Below are 24,424 nucleotides of genomic sequence, written 5' to 3'. Positions count from 1 at the left end.
TATTGTGTTATAAATTAGGGTTAGAACTCATTGTGATATTTTGGAGAAACAGACAAGAAATAGAGAAAGGAGAGAAGAAGAGATCTAGACGAAGAGGAGGAGAAACTTAAAGAGTCAAAGAAGAGAAGGTGACCCAATCTTAAAGGGAGGCTATCTTTGAAGAATAAAAGGTGAGGGGGGAGTTATATTCTCATTTGGGGTTTTTATGAACAATTGCGTAGTGACTTGGTTTTGTGTGATTCTTGTTAAATTCATGTTCTATTGATAAATTGACATTTCTTCAGATCTTTTATCATAGTCTTTTAGCTCCTCATGCTCTTATACATGTTCAGATCTTGTTAAATTTTATTTTATGGTACTGCACACTTGAACATATATTAACATATCCAATTGTTCTTCAATACTTTGTTATCATCAAAACTCTAGAGGAATTATACAAAACAAATTTTGTTCCAACAAATTTTATGGTGAATAAAACAAAAAGTATGAATGCTTATAGGATTAAAAGTATATTTAACCATTAAATTATTATGATGATTTTAATAATACCTTTGTTTCGTAGAGACTATGCTAAAATGTTAGCTATTTTTTGATAATTTTTTTGTAAAATCGTTTAATGTGTGTAAATATTATTTTTAATATTTTTTTGGGATTGTATTGTATTTAATGTTAAATATTTTTTTTCATATTTGGTTTTGTTAACAATTTATATCATGGCCATAAAAAATAATATTTTGGTATTAAATATTTTCTAAAAAATTATAGAAATTCCTAAAATACTCAACCTATACTATATATATATATATAGTATAGAAATTAAAACATATTTTACTAGAAGATAGTACATTGACCAATACACTTCTTAAATATTTCAAATATTAGAAATGATTAATAGTATATTTTAAACATTGACCAATACACTTTTAAATAAATATGTTTGACCTCAATTTCTTCAATAAAGTTTATCGTTTGTTTCTTCTTATTTCACCACAATTGGAGCGTCTCTGTGTTTATCTAAAAGTAACAAAGGACAAAATTGAAAACTTAACTTCAATTTTTTTACTCACTCAGTTGATATAACTACAAACACTATGGATTTGAATTCACACACTCAAATCTCGCAGGAAATGAAGAATGACGATTCACAGTCATCAATTGTTCCAGAAGTTGAGAAGGAACATGTGACCCTCTCAATCTTACTTGAACGAGAGGATCAAACTACCCCTTCTTCAGTATCTCATGGGAAAATAAATAAAGAGGTAACAAAGTCTAATTATTTTATTTTAAATCTCATTAGGTTTTCATATAAATTTGTATGTTGTATTTGTTTCTTGAAATTATTCTCTTTTCTTTAATAAATTTTGCAGTTTTTATGAAAGATTTTCCTTCCTCACAAATCAATTTTTTAGTAATAAATTATATTTAAAATAAAAAATATGATATTGATCTATAGCATGCATGACCAGAAAAATATTAATTGTTTCGAAAATTAGTGGATCTTGATTTGATTTTTAGATTTTTTTTGTTGTCTTAGCAATAATGGCGTAATTTTTATTAGGCATGTCAGAATTTTTTTCTGTGTTGTTATTTTATATAATATTGATCTATATTGATCCATTTTTCTTCCTCACTGATAAATTCTTTATAAATAAATATATTTAAAATTTGAAAAATATATAATATTGATCTATAGTACAACCACGAAAAAACGAATTATTTCGAATAGCAGTGAGTCTTAATTTGTTTTTTAGATTTTTTGTTGCCTTAGCAACAATAGCTTGATTCTTGTTAGGCATATCAATTTTTTGTCCATTTTTTATTTTATCTTTTTCCCTTTTTTTAAGGATCTCAAGAGGAAAGATGATATAAAGCTATATATTTTTATGTTATATTTTTTGACAACACTCAATCCAACTTATAAATGTCAAGCTTGAATTAAGTCAACATGTTTTAATGATGTGAAAAAATTGATTATACAAGGAATTTCACACTCAAAATGTATCTAAAATTCGACACTCTGAATGAATCTTCGATTATATATATATATATATATATATATATTGAAACTTAATCTTCACCATCCTTTGAGAGTTATATTTAGTACCAATCGGGAGGCCAATGTTTTGGATCATAATGAGCATTTTTTTTATTTTGATGTGGACACCACAACTTTTGGTCTATCATACAATGCCATAATAACTATTTTGTAAAAAAATAATATGTTTAGTTGTTTGTTATTTTCATTAATGTATAGATAGTAAGGCTTATTCATATATTTTGTCCCTATAAATAGGAGTCCTTTGAATTTGGTCCCTGAATTTACCAATCCTTCCAAACTTGCCCTGCAAATATTAATCACTTGAGTTTTGGTCCCTAAGCCCACAATCTTGCTGATGTGGTCGTGATTAGCTGACGCGGCGAGTGTTGATGGAAAATACTTGGGTGACATTAAGTCACCGTGACATTAAATCTGGGCCACACAAAGTTGTTGTGTTGTGTGGCCCAGATGTGTTGTAAGTGTTGTGTGGCCCAGATGTTGTGTGGCAATGTGTGTTGTGTGACCCAGATTTAATGTCACGGTGACATAATGTCACCCAAGTGCTTCCCAGTGTTGATTGGGAAAGAGGATGTTGAGTCAGATTTTATGACATAAATGGACATCTTTGCCCTTAATGAAATAAGTCCTCATGGAAATGACTAAAATACTTTATTTTTCTTCCATGCCTTTCTTCATCCACTATCATTCCCAGCATAACTTCGTATGTTTCTCTTCTCAACCAAAACCCAAATAATCTTCTACAAAATTAAGAACCACAATCCATATCAACCTTCAACAAATTGTCAAAGTTTTGATTTCTTAGGTCTAGGACCTAGAAAACAACGCCAACATCGCTACCATCGGCCGAACACAAATCGCCATTCTTGTAAAAAAAAATAATTCCACACTTTCACTAAAACTCCCAAAAAATTCACAACTAAAAGACACTTTTCTCACAGATAAAGAAACAATTTGACTACAACTTAAACTTTTTTAGATCTTCACTTTCGGAAATCCTTCACCCAAGATTGTTTGCTCTGTTCTTTCATTTTGAATAGTAATCACAACAACTGTCTGATCCAAATATTTGCTTATCAACCACCAGAAAGGAATATACATTGTTCCCTTGTCTTCGTCTTCTTTTACCTTATGCAGAAGTTTGAATGGTCTCGACGAGGTTTTTCTCTGCGAGTCTCGTGGTCTTCTGTAAAGGTAATGGATGGTGGATGGTTCATGTGCAGTGGAGGTTTGATGGGTGGTGGAGGGTTCATGTGTGGCGGTGATGGTGGAAACAAAAGGATTGATGGGCGGTGGAGGGTTGATGAATGACCGTGGAGGGTTGGATGGATTGCAAAGAGGAGTGAAAAGGATATATAAGAAGATGAATAAGAATTTATGAATATGAGAGTGAAGATGATAAAAAAGGTTTATGTGAGGGAAGAAGAAGAGAGCATAATGGTGATTTCCGCATGGACCTGGTTTCAGTAAGGGTATTCTCGTCCAGTTATGTCAAAATCTCTAAGTCAACAATCACTTATCTCAGATAACACTGGCCACGTTAGCTAATCACGAACACATCAACGAGATTATAGCCTCAGGGTTCAAAACTTAAGTGATTAATATTTGCAGGACAAGTTTAAATGAATTAGTAAATTTAGGGGCCAAAATTCAAATTACCTCTATTTGCAGGGACTAAATGTATAAATAAGCCTACATTTCATAAGACCAACAAAATAGCTAAATTTCAAGACATATCTATCTTATTAAAACCACATTTACATTTTTTAACAAAGAAAGATATACTAACTTTCAAATTCTAGGGATATTCTAAGACAATTGCAAAATGCGGTAATGAAGAAGATTCAACATAGTATAAGTTATAGAAGTTAATCTATCTCAACTATTCCTAGATCTATATCTTAATAATACATATCAACAATGACATGGTTACCACTGACATAGCATCAAAATTGACCTATAATATATGAACATTAATACATCTAAACAAATTCACATACAATAAAGTCATGTAAATCAACATTGAAATCCCCTTAGTGCTATTTAATTTTTATGGAAACACTGATTCTATGTTTATTATTTTATATTTACCTTTTTTTTTCAATTAGTATGTTATTGGTTATAATAATTGTTAGTCAACTTTGTAATTTTTTTATTATTTCACCATTTTTTATCATTAATAAATTTGATTTATAAAAAAACGATAACAAATCAATTTCATTGATTGAAATTAAATTCTTATTCAAATCATTCCATTGTTTGCTTGAGTGGTATTTTTGGTCATAAGAATTAAAATAAAATATGCACTCAAACACACACGTACCTAAAAAGAATTCTAATCTATCATATTTTCCCTTTAATATTATACCTAGATTTTTAATGAATAATAATCTATGCTACCTAAATTTTGACGGGTTCGCTAGCTAATACACAAGTAGTTGTTAGATCCAGATCAAGACCATTCTAATTCCAATGTAGATTTTAAAACTGCACCGTCTTATCGCAATTTAACGATCATGAATGTACTAACTATGTTAATGATTTAAAATTTGACCACACAAAATCATGGTCTCAAACAACCAAATGATGTTTTTCCATTATTAATAGCGTTTATAAGATAAAGTTATATTAAATTAACAAAAAAATAAATTTCTTGCTGATTATAAAATTTTCTATCTCGTCAATAAATGTATCAACAGAATTATATATTCCAATATATAATACATAGTTGATGTATTTTTATGTTGTAGGGAAGAAAGAGGGGAAGACTATCAAAAGTTTCCAATCCTCCGTGGCTTGGAAGGTCATGGGTTAAGCGAATTGGAACAAGGGAAAATGGAACAGAAGATGTTGTAAGATCACTTATTATTTCTATTATTTATTCTACTTTCTAGTTTCTGTTGTTGGTACTTTGTTCAATTATAAATAAATGTCATATGATGAATAATTTCATATTTTATAATTGCAAACTAGGTGAACTTTTTTCTCATAATGATCTAATGCATCTTATTCATTCATTTGGAATTTTGATATTTTGTTTCTTATTCAATTATGTTGATATTTTCCATTTGAAATAATACGATGAATGTTACAGCAATATCTACAAAATTGATGTTTTGCAGTACTATATTCATATCTATGTGCCCGGACTTAGATGTCGAACTAAGAGAGAGGTGGAGAATTATGAGAAATATGGAATTCGTCCTGGAAGGCAATTCAACTTGTAATGAAAAGATTTAGACAAGAGATTAACTTAAAACAGACAAAGGTTAGTATATCCTTCAACATGTTGTTTCGTGTTGTATTATAAATTTTATCAAATGATATGTTATTGAGAAAAATCATTTATCAACCTAAGTAATTATGATTATTTTAAAATATCACTAAACAATTGAAATTTATCTCGAGTCCAAGAGCTGATCCTTTCAATAGTTACACACGTTCTATTTCTGTTATGGTTGGAGAGAAATAATAGACGTTTCAATCACCGTCACTATAGCATGACAAGAATTGTAGATGACATTTTGGTAGAGGTGAGGCTAAGTACTATTCTTTACAAAGGGTTCATGTCTTATGGTATGGAGATAACTTTAAAGCGTTTCAATTTTTCAAGGTACCTGGTAAACCCTAGAAAAACCGATAGCATTTTAGAAATCAATTAGAAGGCACCAACTGATGGTTGAGTGAAAGCAAATATAGATGGGTCTGCTCTTGTTGATCCCACAACAGCTTCCATAGGTGTTATATTTAGAGATTCTAAATCTTGCTTCATTGGTAGCAATACCATAAACATTGGTTACAAACTTACAATAGTGCTATTATATATGGAAGTATTTGTTGTTTCCATCTCTGCTATTGAGTTAGCTACATTGTGAAGGTGAGAAAAACACAAGAAGGGGGGTTGAATTGTGTTTTAGAAAAATTCTTCGTTTCTCCTAAAAACTGAACACACTGATCAGAAGCTAAGCGAGACAGCTTCTGAAGTGATAATCAGAATCTAAATGCAGCGGAATAAAACAGAGAGAGAGAAGAAGAACGACACAAAGCAATTATACTGGTTCCTTCCACAATCCGGAAGTAGTCCAGTCCCCCTTGCACTTCCAAGGAGATTTCACTAAGAGTAATATCTGATTACAATTGCTCAAGCACACAAGCAAGAGACTTCCTTTGCTCAAGCACACAAGCTAGAGACTTCCTTTGCTCAAGAACACAATCAAGAGACTTCCTGCTCAAGCACAATTGCAAGAGACTTCCTAACTAAACAAAATTACACAGAAAATTGTTTAAGGTTGAACACTTGATATACAATCAGAGGTGCTCACAATACAAATCAGATACAGACTCAATGGACTTAAGAATTTCTAAGATATGACTTTAAGACACAGAAATTCTAAGTGAATGCAGAACAATTTCAGCAGAGGTTTGGCACTTGTAAAAATGTTGTGAGTCTTTCGTTCAGCATTACCAAATCTCTAAGTCTTCACTCCTTTATATAGAGGTGTGAAAGAGACGTTGTGAAATTGCCAGCACATCAAAGAGTCGTTGTTGAAGCTTGATCTTTCACCAATGATATTTTGCCTGATTTGGTTGTTGTCCTATGAAGAACCAATTTGAAATCCATTCCTTATCCAAAGGAACATCTATGCAGGCGAAGCCGTATTCTGGAGCTGTTTTCTTGTCTTGTAGCGTGGACACAAAACAGAGTAGTGGAGAAGGTGGTTGTACAGTTCGTACAATAGTACAATGTCAACGCTTTCGTCCAAATTGCAAGCACATGCCTTCAAACGCCTTTGAAATGACCGTTGCAATGTTCCACTAATTTTCTGCTATGTTTTCGAATCCAATAGACAGCTTTTGCAATGTAGATTCTTCAATCTTTGAATCTTTTGCAAATCCAGTTGATCTTCAGCTTCTGGTGAAATGACTTCTGATGAGGCAGCTTCTGATGATGCAGCTTCTGATGAAGCAACTACTGCAGCTTCTGATGGTGCAGCTTCTGATAATTGTGGCTTCTGGACCTCTTGTCTTCAGGAGCACTATTCTTCAGGAGCACTATTTCTTCAGGAGCAGCTTGACTTCAGGAGCGCTTTTACTTTCAGGAGCGTATTGCCTTCAGAATCACCTAAGCTTCATTTTCTTTTGCTCTTTATTTGCTCATTCAGAACCAATTAATGATGTAACTTTTTAACTGTGGTCCTGTACACTTGAACAAATATTAGCTAGTCCAATTTACAATTTTTAATACCTTGTTATCATCAAAACTCTTTAAGGTTCATTGTTAAACATATTTTGTTCCAACAATCTCCCCCTTTTTGATGATGACAAACAATAGTATTTAAAATTGATCAATTGTTGTTAATCTAATTAACAAGTTGACCTTGGGGTTCTGAGGTTTGTAAGCTCAGAGTCTGAGGTTTGTAAGCTCTAACTCCCCCTGAGTCTGATAGTTTTTAAGGTGAGGTTTGTAAGCTCCCCCTAAGTTCTATCCAGGTTAATTAAATTCATTTTTCGCACAATAATATCAGAGCTTAAAAAAAATTGAAGGAATTGACTTATAGATAAGAAGAATGGTTCAATTAATTTTTATTTGAAATTTGATACTCCCCCTTTTTGATACACCGATAAAAAGAGATAGAAATTTTCAAAATTTTCAAACATTAATTAATGGGGCTCAGAGCCTTTAAATACTATCACATATACTCCCCCTTTTGTCATTAGCAAAAAGACATAAACAAAAAGAAGAGATGAGAAAAACATAAGATTAAAGGTTCAGAGCATAATTCAAATCATTTTAAAGCACATTGACCATCTTCAAAGATTAAATAAACAGACATAGCAAATAATAACATACAAGGTATAAACAGTTAAAGATTTTCAGAAGCAGGAAAAATTCAGAAGCATCTAATATCAGAAGCGAAAGAAATCAGAAGCAGAAATGAACATAGAGTATCAAAAGCCTAAAAAGACAGAAAAATAAGCTAAAAGTGTGCAACTATGGGTTTGGCTTATTCCTCTAAAATCTTCTTCAGAAGCTCTTGAACATCAGCATACTTCTTGTCCATATCTTTTCTGTAGTTGTCTTCTCTAATCTTGGCTTCTTGCATGTCAGCTTCCAACTTTGATATCTTCAGCTTCTGCTCTATTAGCTCTGTTTCCAACCTCTCATTTTCTTCTTTGAGCACCTTGTTCTCCTGAGCTAGAGCCAGGTTAGGTGCATCAAACTTTTCTAGGATCTCAGAAGGAATACTCAGATGCAGCTCCTTAGGCAGGAATTCATCAGGTGCTCTGCCTCTGATACTGAGTGGATTCTTCACCCAAGTACCAAGAATTTCAACATCTCCAGTATTCTCTTCTATGCCATTCAACCAATCTTCCAGCTTCTGCTTGGCTTGCTCTTGAGCCTCAATACAGGAATCATGCAGCGCTGAAATTAGGTTGACGACCCTTTCCTTGATCCTTCTCCATTGCTTCTGATAGCTTATTGTATGACCCAGGTCATTTCTACTTGCTATCAGTCTGAGAACTTCAGAAGCAATATCTTCCCACACATCCTTTAGAACTTGAGAATCCAGGTATATGGTGGGAGGTGAAGGTTGTTTAGAGGGTTTTGGAGGGGCTAAGGGAATAATTGGTAGGTTTGGTGATGATTGGTCATTTGTAGTTACGGATTGGCTGGTTGATGGTTGGTCAGGAGTGGGGTCAACTACCATATCAGAGGCATGATCATTTTGATCATCCTCAGAGGTTAGCTCAGGAACAATGTGTTCAGGAGCGGCAGTTTCAGGTTCAGGTTCAGTAATGGGTTTAGTAACTGGTTGTTCAGGAACAGAATGTTCAGGAACGGTCTTTTGAGGAGTTGGTTGTTCAGGAACAGATAGTTCAGGAACAATTGGGGGTGATGAAGTTGTAGGGGGTGAAGATTGAGGGGGTGAAGAGGCTTTTTCTGGTGAAGGTTTTTGTTGAGGGGGGTCTTCTGAAACAACTTTATCAGAAGCAGCTGCTTCTGGAGTTGTCTCAGAGGCTTTTTCTGAGGTGGAGTTAAAGTTAAATTGGGGTAGTTCACCTAGATAATGACTTTCTAGGTGATCTAGAAAGGAAGTGTCTTCAGAAGGAATAGAGGATGTGGTACAAGATGTGTGAGAAACTTGAGGTACCTTAGATAACATTGCTGAGTTATCTACTGCTTCTGAAGTTCCATCTTCTGGAGCATCTTCAAAAATGATCATCATTTCTTCTTCCTCATTGTCTTCATCAGTCTTACCAGCAATTGTTCTTACTTCGGCCAATTTCTCTTTGAAGAACCTATCACAGTCTTCCATACCCAAGGTCTTGAGCTTGTCATCTCTTTGTTGAATGTATTGTGCTTTTAGTTCCTTTTTGCTTGATAAAATATCAGAAGCATGTTCATCTGCCATCCTTTTCATTCTTGGAGTCATCTCAACCATAGGACTCACAAGTTGAAGGGGAGCCTTCTTCTTCTTCAGCTTGGGCTCAGCCTCTTCTTTCTCTATTTCTTCAAGAGCTTCCTCCAGCTGCTCTTCGGTGATTACCAAATCTGCCTTACCTTTTCTTCTTTTCTGAGGAATAGAAGCAGCACCAACCTTCTGCATCTTTCCTTTATCCTTGGCAGAAACAGATTTAGCTTCAGACTTAGCAACTTTTTGCTTCTCAGTTTTAGCAACAGCAGCTTCTGACACAGTACTAGTTCTGGCCCTCTTTCCTTTAGTAGGAGCAGCATCAGATTCTGAACTAGTTCTGGCTCTCTTTCCTTTAGGTGCATCAGAAACAGCAGCTTCTGACACAGCAACTGCCTTGGCCTTCTTGCCTTTCCCTTTAGCAAGAGCAGCTTCCTCCTGAGAACTAGCATCTTCCTCCAAGACGTACTCAGCTACTAATTTAGCTAAGTGTTCAGGATTACTTTCCTTAACAATGGAAGGAAAGTCCCTGATAATCTCAGATTCTTCTGTGGTCATCTCCAACCACTTCTCATCTTTAGGGGCTGTCTTGAATATGTGCATAGAATGCAATGTCTTGCTACTGATAGTCTTCTCTGCAGTAGAAACTACGAAGCATTTATCAGAAGCATCCCTTGTCCTTCTCAATAAATCCAGCACTCTCCCTTGATAAAAGATTTCAGAGAGCAATCTTCCATAGGGCACTTGTTTCCTTCCTTTGACTGTGCCTTCATTAATAGCCCAGCAGAGATGATCCAATACATATCTTGGGAAGTTTATCTTTTCCAGATTGGTCATGAAGTAAATTGCTAGCTTCTGTTGGTTGTTGGGTTGATCAGACCCACCTGCTCTTTGAAAGAAGCAATCGTTACTGAATTTCACCAACATTCTGTTGTGAATCTCCATTTCAGAAGGCTTAGCATCTTTGTTACCACCCAGAAGAGTGTTGTAGTAGTTTTGCAGCAGGACATCATCCTTCTTAACTATTTCTTGAAACCTTCCTTCTGCATTCATTCTACAAGCTTTAGCAATTATCTCCTATGTGATGATTACGGGAATACCCATCACTTCAGACCTTATCTCAAGGCTACTGAAGGAAGTGGGATTCAACTCAATCTCCTTCTTTCCTTTCTTCGACCCAGCTTGTTTACCTGCTACCTTCACAGGCTTTCCATTGACGATTTCAGCCCTTAACCAGAAATCTTTGACCAAGTTCACATACGTTGGCCCATTTAGCATCTTGAAGTAACCGGACAGTTTCTGAGTTTCTACATAACCTTCCATGTCCACTTCGTACTTCTTAAGTGAAGTGAAGTCCACTGGCGATTCTATTTGGACGATTAAGGAATTCCATGGAATATCCATAGTCTTTTCTTTGTAGACTGACCCAGATTCTGTTGCGCCTTGCTTGCTTGAAGTAGATTCTGAAACTTTAGAGCTTGATGATGCCATTTGATAATGATTGAAGAAGATTTAGAGAATTTAGGGTTCTAAGGTTTTTGCGCTTACTTCGCAAGAGGTTTGAGAGCAAAATGTGTTTGTTGTGAGTGAGTAGTGTGTGAATTGAAAAAGTGTTTAAGAGTAAAACGATTGCAATTCAAAAGAGACAAACAAACATAACATTAATGACAAAATTGGGGGCGCGTGAAAAGTACTTTCAAAGCTATTAAATCATCATTGCCCTTTTAGTTATACACCAACACATACAGGCCACGTAAGAAGTTCACAGAGTAACTACCAAGTTAGTGGGCCAGAAGTTACTTTTAAAAAGTAACTCCCAACGTTTCCACTAATTCAACTATTCGAAAGCAATAAATCCAGCTTCTGGACTTCAGATGCTGACGTCATCATCAGAAGCGAGTTTTCCTCAGAACCTCAATAAAGAGCTTCTGATGGACTACTGCTTCTGAACTAACTTCAGAACCTAAAATCCTATTCAGGAGCAAGCAAACATCTAATCAGACATGTAATGCATGTTCAAATTTTTCTTTATAAAATCAAATCTTTCAACAGTTAAAGGCTTAGTAAATATATCAGCCCATTGATTTTCAGTATCAATGAATTGTATATCTAAAATTCCTTTTTGAACATAATCTCTGATAAAATGGTGTTTGATTTCAATGTGCTTAGCTCTTGAATGCAAAATTGGATTTTTAGACAAACAAATAGCAGCAGTATTATCACAATAAATGGGAATACTGTTAGCAGTTATCTGATAGTCTTCCAACTGATGTTTCATCCAAAGTAGTTGTGTACAACAACTTGCAGCTGAAATGTATTCTGCTTCTGCTGTAGACATAGCAATGGTTGTTTGTCTTTTGCTAGCCCAGGATATAAGATTATCACCCAGAAATTGACAATTGCCACTGGTTGACTTTCTTTCAATCTTATCACCAGCATAATCAGCATCACAAAATCCAATTAGCTTATAATCTAAGGATTTCCTATAAAGGAGTCCAAGATTAGTTGTTCCTTTCAAATACCTGAAGATTCTCTTGACAGCAGTCATATGAGATTCTCTAGGATCTGATTGGAATCTTGCACACAAGCATACACTGAATAAAATATCTGGCCTAGATGCAGTGAGGTATAACAAAGAACCAATCATACCTCTATACAGCTTCTGATCTACTTTAGCTCCTTCATCTTCTTTGCTTAAGGTGCACGTAGGGTGCATTGGAGTGTTCATCACTTTACAATCTTCAAGTTTGAACTTCTTCAGAAGCTCCTTTGAGTACTTTGATTGATGAACATAGACTCCATCTTTGCATTGATTGATTTGAATGCCAAGGAAGAACTTCAGCTCTCCCATCATGCTCATTTCAAATTCATCCTGCATTAACTCAGAAAATTCCTTGCAAAGAGATGCATTAGTAGAACCAAATATTATATCATCAACATATATTTGCACAACAAGAATATCTTTCCCAAGGGTCCTTCTGAAGAGTGTAGTATCAACCTGTCATCTTTTTAAATCATTCTTGATTAAGAAATTACTTAGTCTATCATACCAAGCTCTGGGAGCTTGTTTCAAGCCATATAGTGATTTCTTCAGTTTAAAAACATGGTCAGGATATTTAATATCCTCAAATCCAGGAGGTTGCTTGACATACACTTCTTCTTCTATGACACCATTTAGAAATGCACTCTTGACATCCATTTGATATAATATTATGCCATGATTAACTGCATAGGAAAGAAGTAACCTGATTGCTTCCAATCTTGCAACTGGAGCAAACGTTTCAGTGTAATCAATGCCTTCTTGTTGACTATACCCTTGTGCAACAAGCCTGGCTTTGTTTCTTGTTACTTCACCTTGCTCATTCAGCTTGTTTCTGAATACCCATTTTGTTCCAATAATGTTCTTGTGCTGAGGTTTGGGTACCAGATCCCACACATCATTTCTTTGAAATTGATTCAACTCTTCTTGCATAGCTAGGATCCATCCATCATCTGAAAGTGCTTCATCAACTGTTGTAGGTTCAATCATTGAGATTAGTCCAATCATTGACTCCACTTGTCTGAAATGTGATCTTGTTCTTCTTGGACTATCTTTGTTTCCAATGATTAGCTCCTCAGGATGTGAAGACTTGTGTTTGAATGTGTTTCTGGGAGGATCTGCTTGATGTGAGCCATCTTGTGCTTCATCAGAAGCAGCTTCATCTTGCGCTTCTGATGTGGGTTCAGCTTCTGGACTATCTTCAGACTCAGCTATCTGATCAGGTTCTGGAGTAGCTTCAGGAACCTGTATCTCTGCAAAACTTTCACCTTGCTTTGAAGTTTTATCTTCAAGCTCCTTGTCATCAAATTTAACGTGCATAGATTCTTCAACACAGAGTGTTTCTGAATTATACACTCTGTATGTCTTTGACCTTTCAGAGTAACCTAAAAAGATTCCTCTTTGGGCCTTGGCATCAAATTTCTTTAGGTAGAGCTTGTTGTTCAGAATGTAACATGTACATCCAAATTGATGAAAGTAAGAGATATTGGGTTTTCTTCCTTTAAAGAGTTCATATGCTGTTTTCTCCAAAATAGGTCTAATATAGATCCTGTTTTGAACATAGCATGCTGTATTCACTGCTTCTGCCCAAAAATGTTTTGGTAAATTGTTTTCATGAATCATGGTTCTGGCCATTTCTTGTAAAGTTCTATTCTTTCTCTCTACAACCCCATTTTGTTGTGGTGTTCTAGGAGAAGAGAATTCATGGAAAATTCCATGTTTTTCACAAAAAGCTCCAAATGGCTCATTTTCAAATTCTCCACCATGATCACTTCTGACTTTCAAAATTTTTGATTCTTTTTCAGATTGAATTTGAGTGCAGAAGCTACTGAATACATCACATGCAACATCTTTACTCTTTATGAATTTCACCCAAGTCCATCTGCTGTAATCATCAACAATGACTAATCCATATTTACTTCCATATAAGGATGCAGTACTCACTGGTCCAAATAAATCAATATGGAGTAATTCTAAAGGTCTTGAGGTTGAAACAATGTCTTTGGTTTTAAAAGATGATTTCACAATTTTCCCTCTCTGACATGCACCACAGAGTGCATCTGAATGATAGTCAATGTCTGGTAGCCCTTTCACAAGTTGTAACTTACTAAGCTTAGAGATTAACCTCCAGTTAGCATGTCCCAACCTTCTGTGCCACATCCATTTCTTATCATTCACTGATAGTAGGCAAATCACTTTCTGATCAGCCAGTTCAGAAAAATTGATTTTATAGACATTGTCAACTCTTTTTCCCTTGAACACAATGGATTTGTCTTCCTTGTTGATTACTGTACAGTTGGGTTTTTCAAAAAGCACATCATAACCATTATCACAAAATTGACTAATGCTCAAAAGGTTATGTTCAAGACCATCTACCAACCATACATTATTAATTGAGTTAGAGGAGTTACCAATAGTTCCTGTACCTATGATCTTGCCTGACTGGTTGCCTCCAAATTTCACATTTCCTCCCTCTTTCATTGTTAGGCTGAGGAACATGGACTTGTCTCCTGTCATGTGTCTTGAGCAACCGCTGTCTAGGTACCATGATCTTTGCTTTGGCACTGCTCTTAGACATACCTGCATCATTGACATTTTTAGATTTAGGTACCCATTGTTCTATGGGTCCTGGAAGGTTAGTACTTAAGGCTTTACTCTTCACTTCTTGTACCTTGTGCTGTGAGTTGGGTTGCTTCTGATTAACCATCACCTTAGGTTTTGGTACTTCAGAAGCAGTAACTGACTTCTTCTGAAATTTAGAATTCAGAACCCCAGATTTTGGTTTCACCAGACTCTGAGGAATAGGTTCTGATCTTTTCAGGATCCTAACCTTTGAAATCTTGGAATCAGATTTGATCATAGCCTTTGACTTAGAGTTCTTTGGCTTTGAAGTAATCTTAGCCTTAGAACTAGAAGCTTCAGGTTCTGATTGAACAACAGTTTCCAACTCAGCCCCTTCTGGTACAAAGAATGTTTTCAGACCTTCCTTGATGCATTCACAACAAGACTTTAGATTGGTTTTCTCAAGTTTCACTTCTGGAAAACCAATTCCTCTGCCATTGTTCTTGTAAATGCTATAAATCATAGAAGCTACTCTGCTTCTGTCAATGCCAGATATAATAAAATCTTCAAGAGCAATTTCATGATTACTTAAAGGTTTTTCATTACACTTTTCTTGTAGCTTCTGACATAAGAACCTGAGCTGATCTTCATATGTTTTACACATGAAGTCAAAGCCCCTAAGTCCTTGTTCAGAAGCTTTCAGATCCAATAGAGTTGATTTTTGCTGTTGTACCAAATCAGCATATTTTTCTTTTAAATCCTTCAACTCATTGGTTCTTACTTCAAAATGTGTAAGAAGTTCTTTAAGTGACTCAACAAGTTCATCTCTGGGAATTTTGGAATATACCTCGTTTTCATCTTCTGAGTCTGAATCTGATCCAGCTTCTGAAGTTGCTGTTGCTACCAACCCAACAGCTACCTTTGCATCTTCATCAGCTTCCTCTTTATCAGATCCAGATTCACTACCCAAATCATCCCAGGTTGCCATTAAACTCTGCTTAATCTGCTTCTTGAATTTGCTTGGTTTGAATGTAGACCTCTTTGACTTGTCCTTTGACTTTTCTCTTTGAAGATCAGGGCATTCAGCAATGAAGTGTCCCGGCTTCTTACAGTTGAAGCATCCCTTCTGATCTTCTTTCTTTGAACTTCTGGAGTTACCCCTTTTGGAGAGAAACTTTCTGTTCTTCTTGGCCAGATATTGAAGTCTGTTTGAGAGCATGGCCATTTCAGCAGCATCTGGTTCAGAATCTGAACTTGACTGTTCTTCCTCTTCAGATTCAACTACTTTGAGAGCTTTTGATGACTTGCCTTTGGATGGAAGAGCTATTGATTTACTCTTCTTAGTAGACTCATGTTCATTAAGACTTAACTCATGAACTTTGAGAGAACTAACAAGATCTTCGACACTTAAAGTGTTTAAATCTTTAGCTTCCTCAATGGCAGTCACCTTTGGTCTCCATCTGGCAGGTAAGCTTCTGAGTATCTTGCTTACATGATCAGAAGCAACATAGCTCTTCTTTAGAATCTGTAGCCCAGAAACTAAGGTTTGAAACCTTGAGTACATCTCCTCAATAGTTTCATCATCCTTCATCTTGAATAACTCATACTGATGTACAAGCAGGAGAGCCTTTGCTTCTTTGACCTTCTTGCTCCCTTCATAATTTGAACAGAGAGAAGCAAACATAGCTTTAGCAGTGGATTTGTCACTCATCTTCATGTACTCTGCTTTGGGTATGGCAGTGACAAGAGCTCCTCTGATAATATGATGCTTCTTGTAGAGTTCCCTCAGTTCTGGAGTATGTTTCTTTCTATCCACAGCAGCTCCTTCTTCATCAAGGACTAAATCACCAACACCATCTTCCAGAATATCCCATAATTCTTCATCTAGGCTCATGATGTAACTGTAAAAGTTGGTCTTCCACCAAGAGAACTCTTCAGCATCTCCATTGAACTTTGGAACTTTTCCAACACTGGTTTTCTTACTATCACTATAATCATGTGAGACATTTTTATAGCTAGTATCACCAGGACCAGTAGGAGGAGGAATAGACATGTTTTTCTCAGATCTTTGACTGTTGCACGGTTAAGTGTTACACAACAGACCAAGGCTCTAGATACCAATTGAAGGTGAGAAAAACACAAGAAGGGGGGTTGAATTGTGTTTTAGAAAAATTCTTCGTTTCTCCTAAAAACTGAACACACTGATCAGAAGCTAAGCGAGACAGCTTCTGAAGTGATAATCAGAATCTAAATGCAGCGGAATAAAACAGAGAGAGAGAAGAAGAACGACACAAAGCAATTATACTGGTTCCTTCCACAATCCGGAAGTAGTCCAGTCCCCCTTGCACTTCCAAGAAGATTTCACTAAGAGTAATATCTGATTACAATTGCTCAAGCACACAAGCAAGAGACTTCCTTTGCTCAAGCACACAAGCTAGAGACTTCCTTTGCTCAAGAACACAATCAAGAGACTTCCTGCTCAAGCACAATTGCAAGAGACTTCCTAACTAAACAAAATTACACAGAAAATTGTTTAAGGTTGAACACTTGATATACAATCAGAGGTGCTCACAATACAAATCAGATACAGACTCAATGGACTTAAGAATTTCTAAGATATGACTTTAAGACACAGAAATTCTAAGTGAATGCAGAACAATTTCAGCAGAGGTTTGGCACTTGTAAAAATGTTGTGAGTCTTTCGTTCAGCGTTCTTGCATTACTAAATCTCTAGGTCTTCACTCCTTTATATAGAGGTGTGAAAGAGACGTTGTGAAATTGCCAGCACACCAAAGAGTCGTTGTTGAAGCTTGATCTTTCACCAATGATATTTTGCCTGATTTGGTTGTTGTCCTATGAAGAACCAATTTGAAATCCATTCCTTATCCAAAGGAACATCTATGCAGGCGAAGCCGTATTCTGGAGCTGTTTTCTTGTCTTGTAGCGTGGACACAAAACAGAGTAGTGGAGAAGGTGGTTGTACAGTTCGTACAATAGTACAATGTCAACGCTTTCGTCCAAATTGCAAGCACATGCCTTCAAACGCCTTTGAAATGACCGTTGCAATGTTCCACTAATTTTCTGCTATGTTTTCGAATCCAATAGACAGCTTTTGCAATGTAGATTCTTCAATCTTTGAATCTTTTGCAAATCCAGTTGATCTTCAGCTTCTGGTGAAATGACTTCTGATGAGGCAGCTTCTGATGATGCAGCTTCTGATGAAGCAACTACTGCAGCTTCTGATGGTGCAGCTTCTGATAATTGTGGCTTCTGGACCTCTTGTCTTCAGGAGCACTATTCTTCAGGAGCACTATTTCTTCAGGAGCAGCTTGACTTCAGGAGCGCTTTTACTTTCAGGAGCGTATTGCCTTCAGAATCACCTAAGCTTCATTTTCTTTTGCTCTTTATTTGCTCATTCAGAACCAATTAATGATGTAACTTTTTAACTGTGGTCCTGTACACTTGAACAAATATTAGCTAGTCCAATTTACAATTTTTAATACCTTGTTATCATCAAAACTCTTTAAGGTTCATTGTTAAACATATTTTGTTCCAACACATTGGGGTTACCTTTTAAGAATGTGTTATGAATCATGGAATTGTAGGGAAGAAGATCATAATGATCAGCAAGAAAGCAAACATAGGACCATTTATGAGGGATATACTCACAGAGATTCGTATACAATTAATATAGATTTATAAAAGATAATGGAAATAGTACAATGAGTGTTCTTATATATAGAGATTAGTTTGAGTAACCAACTATAACTTACTTTAACCAAGCTACTAAGTCTAGTTAACCTATCAACTAACTATAGTTTATTAACTATAATGTAATAGACTGATAGCTTTGTTCCTTGGTAATATAGGAGTAGATGGCTCAATAGCAAAGAAATCAGAAGAAGCATGTATTATATCATAACTCGGATACACATAGAAAGGAGTAACATTGTTGACACCTTAGTAATGTTTGGACACAACATAGTAGATGATTTTTAGTGGATTGGTCCTCCTTGTTTTATTTTCTCCTTCTACTTTTGTCCTTCTTCTTCTTAGAAAATAATTGGAATCGCCCTATCTAGCGTTCCATAATGAGAAGATTGTGCAAGTAACTTTAAGATACATTCTATAACTTGCATAAAATTTTACTATAAGGTAATATGCTATTGATATTGTTGTCAAGATGTCATCTAGAGCTTCTTTAAATTCTCCTTGAACAACTTTGCCACTATTCTGCTTTTCACTTCTTAAAAGTTTAGGAATGTATTTGCTTTTGGTATTTAATGATTGGTTCTTTTGATGGTGATTTGGTTATCATCATGATTTGATCTTTTGTTGGTTATTTGGTATTGTGACTATATCCATGGGTATATGTGTATCCAAACAATTTTTTTTTCTTCCAAAAAGTAAAACCTCTAAGAAAGGGAAAAGAAAACTCAATACACTTTCAAGGAAATCAGCATTAACTCTGATCCAAGAAGATGATGCAATCGATGAAGATGACAAATCTATACAGATACATATTCTGTCTAAAACAATGAAGGAATTAGAGCCTGATTAGACCACTTACCATCCCAATGAAGTGGTAGTTCAAAAATGCATGACCTCAAAAAAATAAAGAAGAAAAGGTGGAAAAACACAAGTGCCATGATGGGACGAAAGGTGCAAAAATGCTGAAAATCTAGTCCTAAATACAAAAGAAGAACCAAAAGTTAGTGATATAGAATCTAATTTAGTTGGAAGCATTGTTATTTCTGAACCTTGGAAAATTAAAATAGAGAGTATGTGGAATGTTTCGAATAACAATGATGATGTTGAATCTAATGCTCTTCATAAAGGAAAAGCGAAGATGATTCAAACTAATGTAGAGTCAGATTCTTCATCCTTTTCTGAAGATGAGGAGTTAAGATTAGCATTACAAAATCCGTTGATCTTTCAATATCCACTACAATTTGGGGATGGCACCTCAAAGTCTTTTCTAGAAGGAACTAATTCAAGGAACCAGCTCAATATTGAAGAAGAAATTAATGAAAATTCAATGGAATATTTTCACATTCCAAACAATATCCGGGTAAATACTCTTAACTGATAATACTCACTTTCTAAAATTATTTAATGCATGCTTGAATTGATGATAGAATTGACATAATTGTGGCATGATTCTAGCTTTTTTTGTAAAATTATTTTTCTAAAATTATGGCATGATAGAATTGACATAAGTGTATGTTGGAATGAATAGGGAGCGAGTTTGGTAAAATCACCATAATTATGTCAATTCTATCATCAATTCAAGCATGCATTAAGAAAAATAATTTTAGAAAGTGGGTATTATAAGTTAAGAGTATTTACCCGGATATTGTTTGGAATGCGAAAATATTCCAATGAATTTTCATTAATTCCTTCTTCAATATTGATCTAGTTCCTTGAATTAGTTCCTTCTAGAAAAGACTTTGAGGTGTCTTCCCCAAATTGTAGTGGATATTGAAAGATAAACGAATTTTGTAATGCTAATCTTAACTCCTCATCTTCAGAAAAGGATGAAGAATCAGACTCTACATTGGTTTGAATCATCTTCGCTTTTCCTTTATGAAGAGCATTAGATTCAGCATCATCATTGTTATTTGAAACATTCCACATACCTTCTATTTTAATTTTCCTTGGTTCGGAAATAACAATGCTTCCAACTAAATTAGATTCAATATCACTAACTTTTGGTTCTTCTTTTGTTTTTAGGACTAGATTTTCAACATTTTTGCACCATTCGTCCTATGGCACTTGTGTTTTTCTACCTTTTCTCCTTGATTTTTTTGAGGTCATGCATTTTTGAACTACCGCTTCATTGGGATGGCAAGTGGTCTCATCAGGCTCTAATTCCTTCATTGTTTTAGACAGAATATGCATCTGTATAGATTTGTCATCTTCATCGATTGCATCATCTTCTTCGATCATAGTTAATGCTGATTTCCTTGAAAGTGTATTGAGTTTTCTTTCCCTTTCTTAGAGGTTTTACTTTCTGGAAGAAAAAAAATTGTTAAGATCCACATATACCCATGGATATAGTCACAATACCAAATAACCAACAAAAGATCAAATCATGATGATAATCAAATCACCAAAAAAAGAACTAATCATTAAATACCAAAAGCAAATACATTCCTAAACTTTTGAGAAGTGAAAAGCAGAATAGTGGCAAAGTTGTTCAAGGAGAATTTAAAGAAGCTCTAGATGACATATTAACAACAATATCAATAGCATATTACCTTATAGTAAAATTTAATGCAAGTTATAGAATGTATCTTAAAGTTACTTGCTCATTCTTCTCATTATGGAACGCTAGATAGGGTGATTCTTTTGTACTCCTTTGCTCTTTTTACTTAAATGATGTCATTAAAGAAAAAAATAAATATTTGCAACCTTCCCTATGATTTGTTCGAGGAATTATTTTATCAATAAATTGAATCTATGTATAAGGAAACTAACCCAACATTTAACTTTCTCTTATTTTAGTTTTTCTTCCTCTCTTCCCTTTCTCTTTGCTTTCACTACTTTCACCAACATTTCCAACACACTTAAAACAAATGAATAAAAAATTTCGTATTTTTATTCATTTTTTACTTTCTATGATTCAGATAAACAGTTTATAGATGATCATCATCATCATCATATTCTTCTAGTGAAAGGAAAGTGGTTCCATATGTAATAGTTCATTTTCTCATTTTCCATGACCTCTAAATCAACACTTTTTTATAGACTGAGTGTTAAGGAAATAATTGAAGGACTGCGAGCAAAATGGGTAAGTTAGAAAAAATTTAAGGTTCAAAGTGAGGGTGTTTGTGTTCCCTCTAACTAGTTACATCAAAGATATGGATACATACTGAAAGATAAATAAACATAAGAATCTACTAGACCATCGAATAAGTTACACGTTGTATACTATGTTGATATTAATAAGTCAATTTGCTACGCTTTAACAATGTACTTGATAGTTCATATGATGTGTAATACCTTATATTAATCGCATCATGGTTACATTAAGCACATCGTTAGTTGCTATTAGTTACAATACATCAATATTCAAGGGGAGTCATTTCAACATTTGCTCTTTGATTGCAATATGGCTAGAAAAATTTGGCACTGGCTCGGTTCAAAGTAAGATACCCTATGTAACTTCTCATCTATTGTTGAGGCTTTAGATATTTGTAACAGACAAAGTTCTCCTCTTTGCAAGCTGGTGGTTCTAACTGCAGTTGTTTTTTGCTTCAACACCATTTGGTACTGCAGGAACCAAAAGAGGTTTAATAGCAAAACAATACCCCTTCGTGCAGCCCTCAACCTTATTATAACGGGTACTTCTTTAGCTGGCAACCTTATTATCTCCTCAATGGCAAAAAAATTTCTTCTTCATGCTTTTTCTGTTAAAATCAAACGTGGAAATGCTCCAAGAATTAAAGAGGTTCTTTGGCAACCCCCTGTTCTCAACTGGATTAAATGTAACATAGATGGAACTTGCAAAGTTGCAAAGGAAACCCCGGACCCTCTAGTTGTGGATGAATTTTCAGAAATTCTGCTGCTGAATTTGTGGGAGCTATTGCTTGCAACTTGGGGATATCAAACTCTTTGATTACTGAGCTAAATGGATCCATGATAGCAATTGAAATCGCTTCTCAAAAGGGGTGGCAGCACATTTGGTTATAAACAGTGGCGGATCTTGAATTTTTTTTCCAGGGGTGCCAATATTTGAAGAATATATATTAAACAGTTTCAAAAATTGTACATTACCGGAAATAGTTGTGGTGGTAAGATTGCCATGATTCAGGCATAGGGATGCTGGTTCAAATCATCCCACCATAACCAATTTTTTGATTTAAACAAGAAAAATTCGCTTAGAATTATAAAAAGAAGGGCGCTAGGGATCGAACGCGCGACCTAAAACACACTGGGGGGACCGCTTGACCGCTGGAACGGCAATGCATTTGGGAAATATCATGGATAATATGAAATTTATATTAAAACTGGGGGGTGCAGTGGCACCTGGGGGTCTCTAAAGAGATCCGCCCCTGGTTATAAACAGATTCAGTGTTGGTAACTGCAGCTTTCAAGTCTATTAAGATCGTTGCTTGGCACTTAAGAAATAGATGGAAAAACTGTCTTCATCTTTTCTCCTCTGTCTTTTTGTAACTCATATTTATAGGAAAGGTAACCATTGTGCTGACAAACTAGCAGACATTGGTTTCTCCATTCAATCTCAATTTTGGTGGGATAGTATTCCGAGAGAAATCATCTGGGACTTTGCTAGAAATAAATTAGGTTTACCTCTTTTTAGGTTTTGCTAGCCTTGAGGGTCAGGTTCTTGCCCCCCCCCCCCCCCCCCCCCCCCCCCCCCCCCTCTCTTTTGTAGTTCCTTCTTTTTTTTAATATCTATCTTATGGGGCTTGTCTGTTGGAGAGTATTTGAAATTCCTTCATTCATAAGTTGAGTTAGAAAACCCTATTTTTAATGACATTATGAAGTGGGTTATTCTATTTTATAAGTTAGTTTGCCTCGATCATCTTAGAGCGCCTATATCTTGAGCTAGAAAACTTATTTTTGAGTTGAACCAGTTGTGTTTAAAAGAGGGAATGTTTTAGTTTATTCATATTAAATTTCATAATTTTACTATGCAAATATATGTCTCAATAACTTTGTGAACACAATTGCTCTATCATAGAATTTAAAGCAATGTTGTTAACTTTTAAAAAATCGTAACTTGATATATATATATATATATATATATATATATCGATTTGAAGTGAAACTAACTGAATTAAGATGATGATTGATGTATGTTTATGAATTGTTATAATGATGAGCATATGTGATGAAATAGATGAATGTTAAGTGGATTATACTTAGAAGGTAGTTAATGTTATAATTGCGTATAAAATTTATGTGAAAGTATTGATAAGATAATGAGGTTTTATATATATGGGAATACACCTTAAAAAAATTAAGTGGGAATATTGGGATTCACCATATCTAGGAGGACATTTTTTCTTTAATTTGATGGGACATATGTAAGTATGCGTAAACAGGACACCGTTTAAAGAAGTTAATTTATCTATGCCTTAAAAAACAATATTGAAAGATAAAAGACATGTTAGTGATGGTTCCATATTCATGATCCCTTATGTTTGAAGTTTGTCCATGTTCGGTAATCTAGACAATCAGTTATGTGGAATTAAGTGTGAACGTTGGGATTCGTCCTATCTAGTTGGATCCATTGTCTTTATCTTAACAGATTGTGTAAGTATGGGTAAACGAGGTATCATTTATGGGAGTTAATTTATTTGTGTCTTACCAAACAATATTGATAGATAAATGACATGTTAGTGATGGTTCCATTGTCATGATCCCTTATGTTCACAAGTCGGTTAGTTTAAGTTATCGGAGTTTTCTCATGTTCGATAATCTAGACAATTATGGTTAGAGGTTATACTAGAAGTTACATTAGTATTTGTACTCTAAATATAAGTAAGATAGGTTACAATTTAAATTATAAGCTAGAGTTAAGGTTGAGTTTCCGTGTCCGGAAACCAACTAAGATAGTTAAACTCACATCATCATTATTTAATTTTTACAGGAAAGGATTTTGCAAGTGAAGCATGAAGTAGTTGGAATTTTATTATGGCGATGATGTTTATGATGTATTTTACTTTAAATATGGGATTGTCTACATGTGACTTCTTCTATGTACTTTTTTATTTAAGTATTAGACTCCGAGATGGTTTTTTCCAATTAAATTTCAAAGACCGCATTTGTATTATTGTAATTTTTAACATTGTTATAATTTAATCTAGATTTCTATTATAGTGA

General features: G+C 34.9%; 1 protein-coding gene across 5 annotated transcripts; it reads left to right on the top strand.

The window, feature by feature from the left end:
* The first annotated feature begins 57 nt into the window (after window positions 1-57).
* Window positions 58-24,424, top strand: LOC146938147 (uncharacterized). Of its 5 annotated transcripts, XM_085752152.1 has the most exons (5): window positions 58-170; window positions 1,072-1,259; window positions 4,807-4,908; window positions 5,179-5,324; window positions 24,192-24,424. In XM_085752152.1, exons 2-4 carry the CDS (start codon window positions 1,092-1,094, stop codon window positions 5,281-5,283), a joined length of 375 nt encoding a protein of 124 aa, XP_085608278.1. In that variant the 5' UTR covers window positions 58-170; window positions 1,072-1,091; the 3' UTR covers window positions 5,284-5,324; window positions 24,192-24,424. The 5 variants fall into 5 exon arrangements, with proteins under 5 accessions (XP_085608278.1, XP_085608277.1, XP_085608279.1 ...); XM_085752151.1 differs by lacking the exon at window positions 58-170 and having other exon boundaries at window positions 955-1,259; XM_085752153.1 differs by lacking the exons at window positions 58-170; window positions 24,192-24,424 and adding an exon at window positions 21,854-22,911 and having other exon boundaries at window positions 955-1,259.

Source organism: Medicago sativa, chromosome 3 (genome assembly GCF_051527215.1).
Source record: "Medicago sativa cultivar Bolivia chromosome 3, Bolivia_mono, whole genome shotgun sequence".
In the NCBI taxonomy this organism is placed as follows: Eukaryota; Viridiplantae; Streptophyta; class Magnoliopsida; order Fabales; family Fabaceae; genus Medicago; species Medicago sativa.
Note: the sequence above shows the minus strand (reverse complement) of the source record. Positions and strands in the feature narration are given on the sequence as shown.

Coding starts and splice junctions, on each gene's coding strand:
- LOC146938147 (XM_085752152.1), top strand. CDS start 1,092: ATGGATTTGAATTCACACACTCAAATCTCGCAGGAAATGAAGAATGAC. Junction 1,260..4,806: donor ATGGGAAAATAAATAAAGAG/GTAACAAAGTCT, acceptor TTTATGTTGTAG/GGAAGAAAGAGGGGAAGACT. Junction 4,909..5,178: donor AAAATGGAACAGAAGATGTT/GTAAGATCACTT, acceptor GATGTTTTGCAG/TACTATATTCATATCTATGT.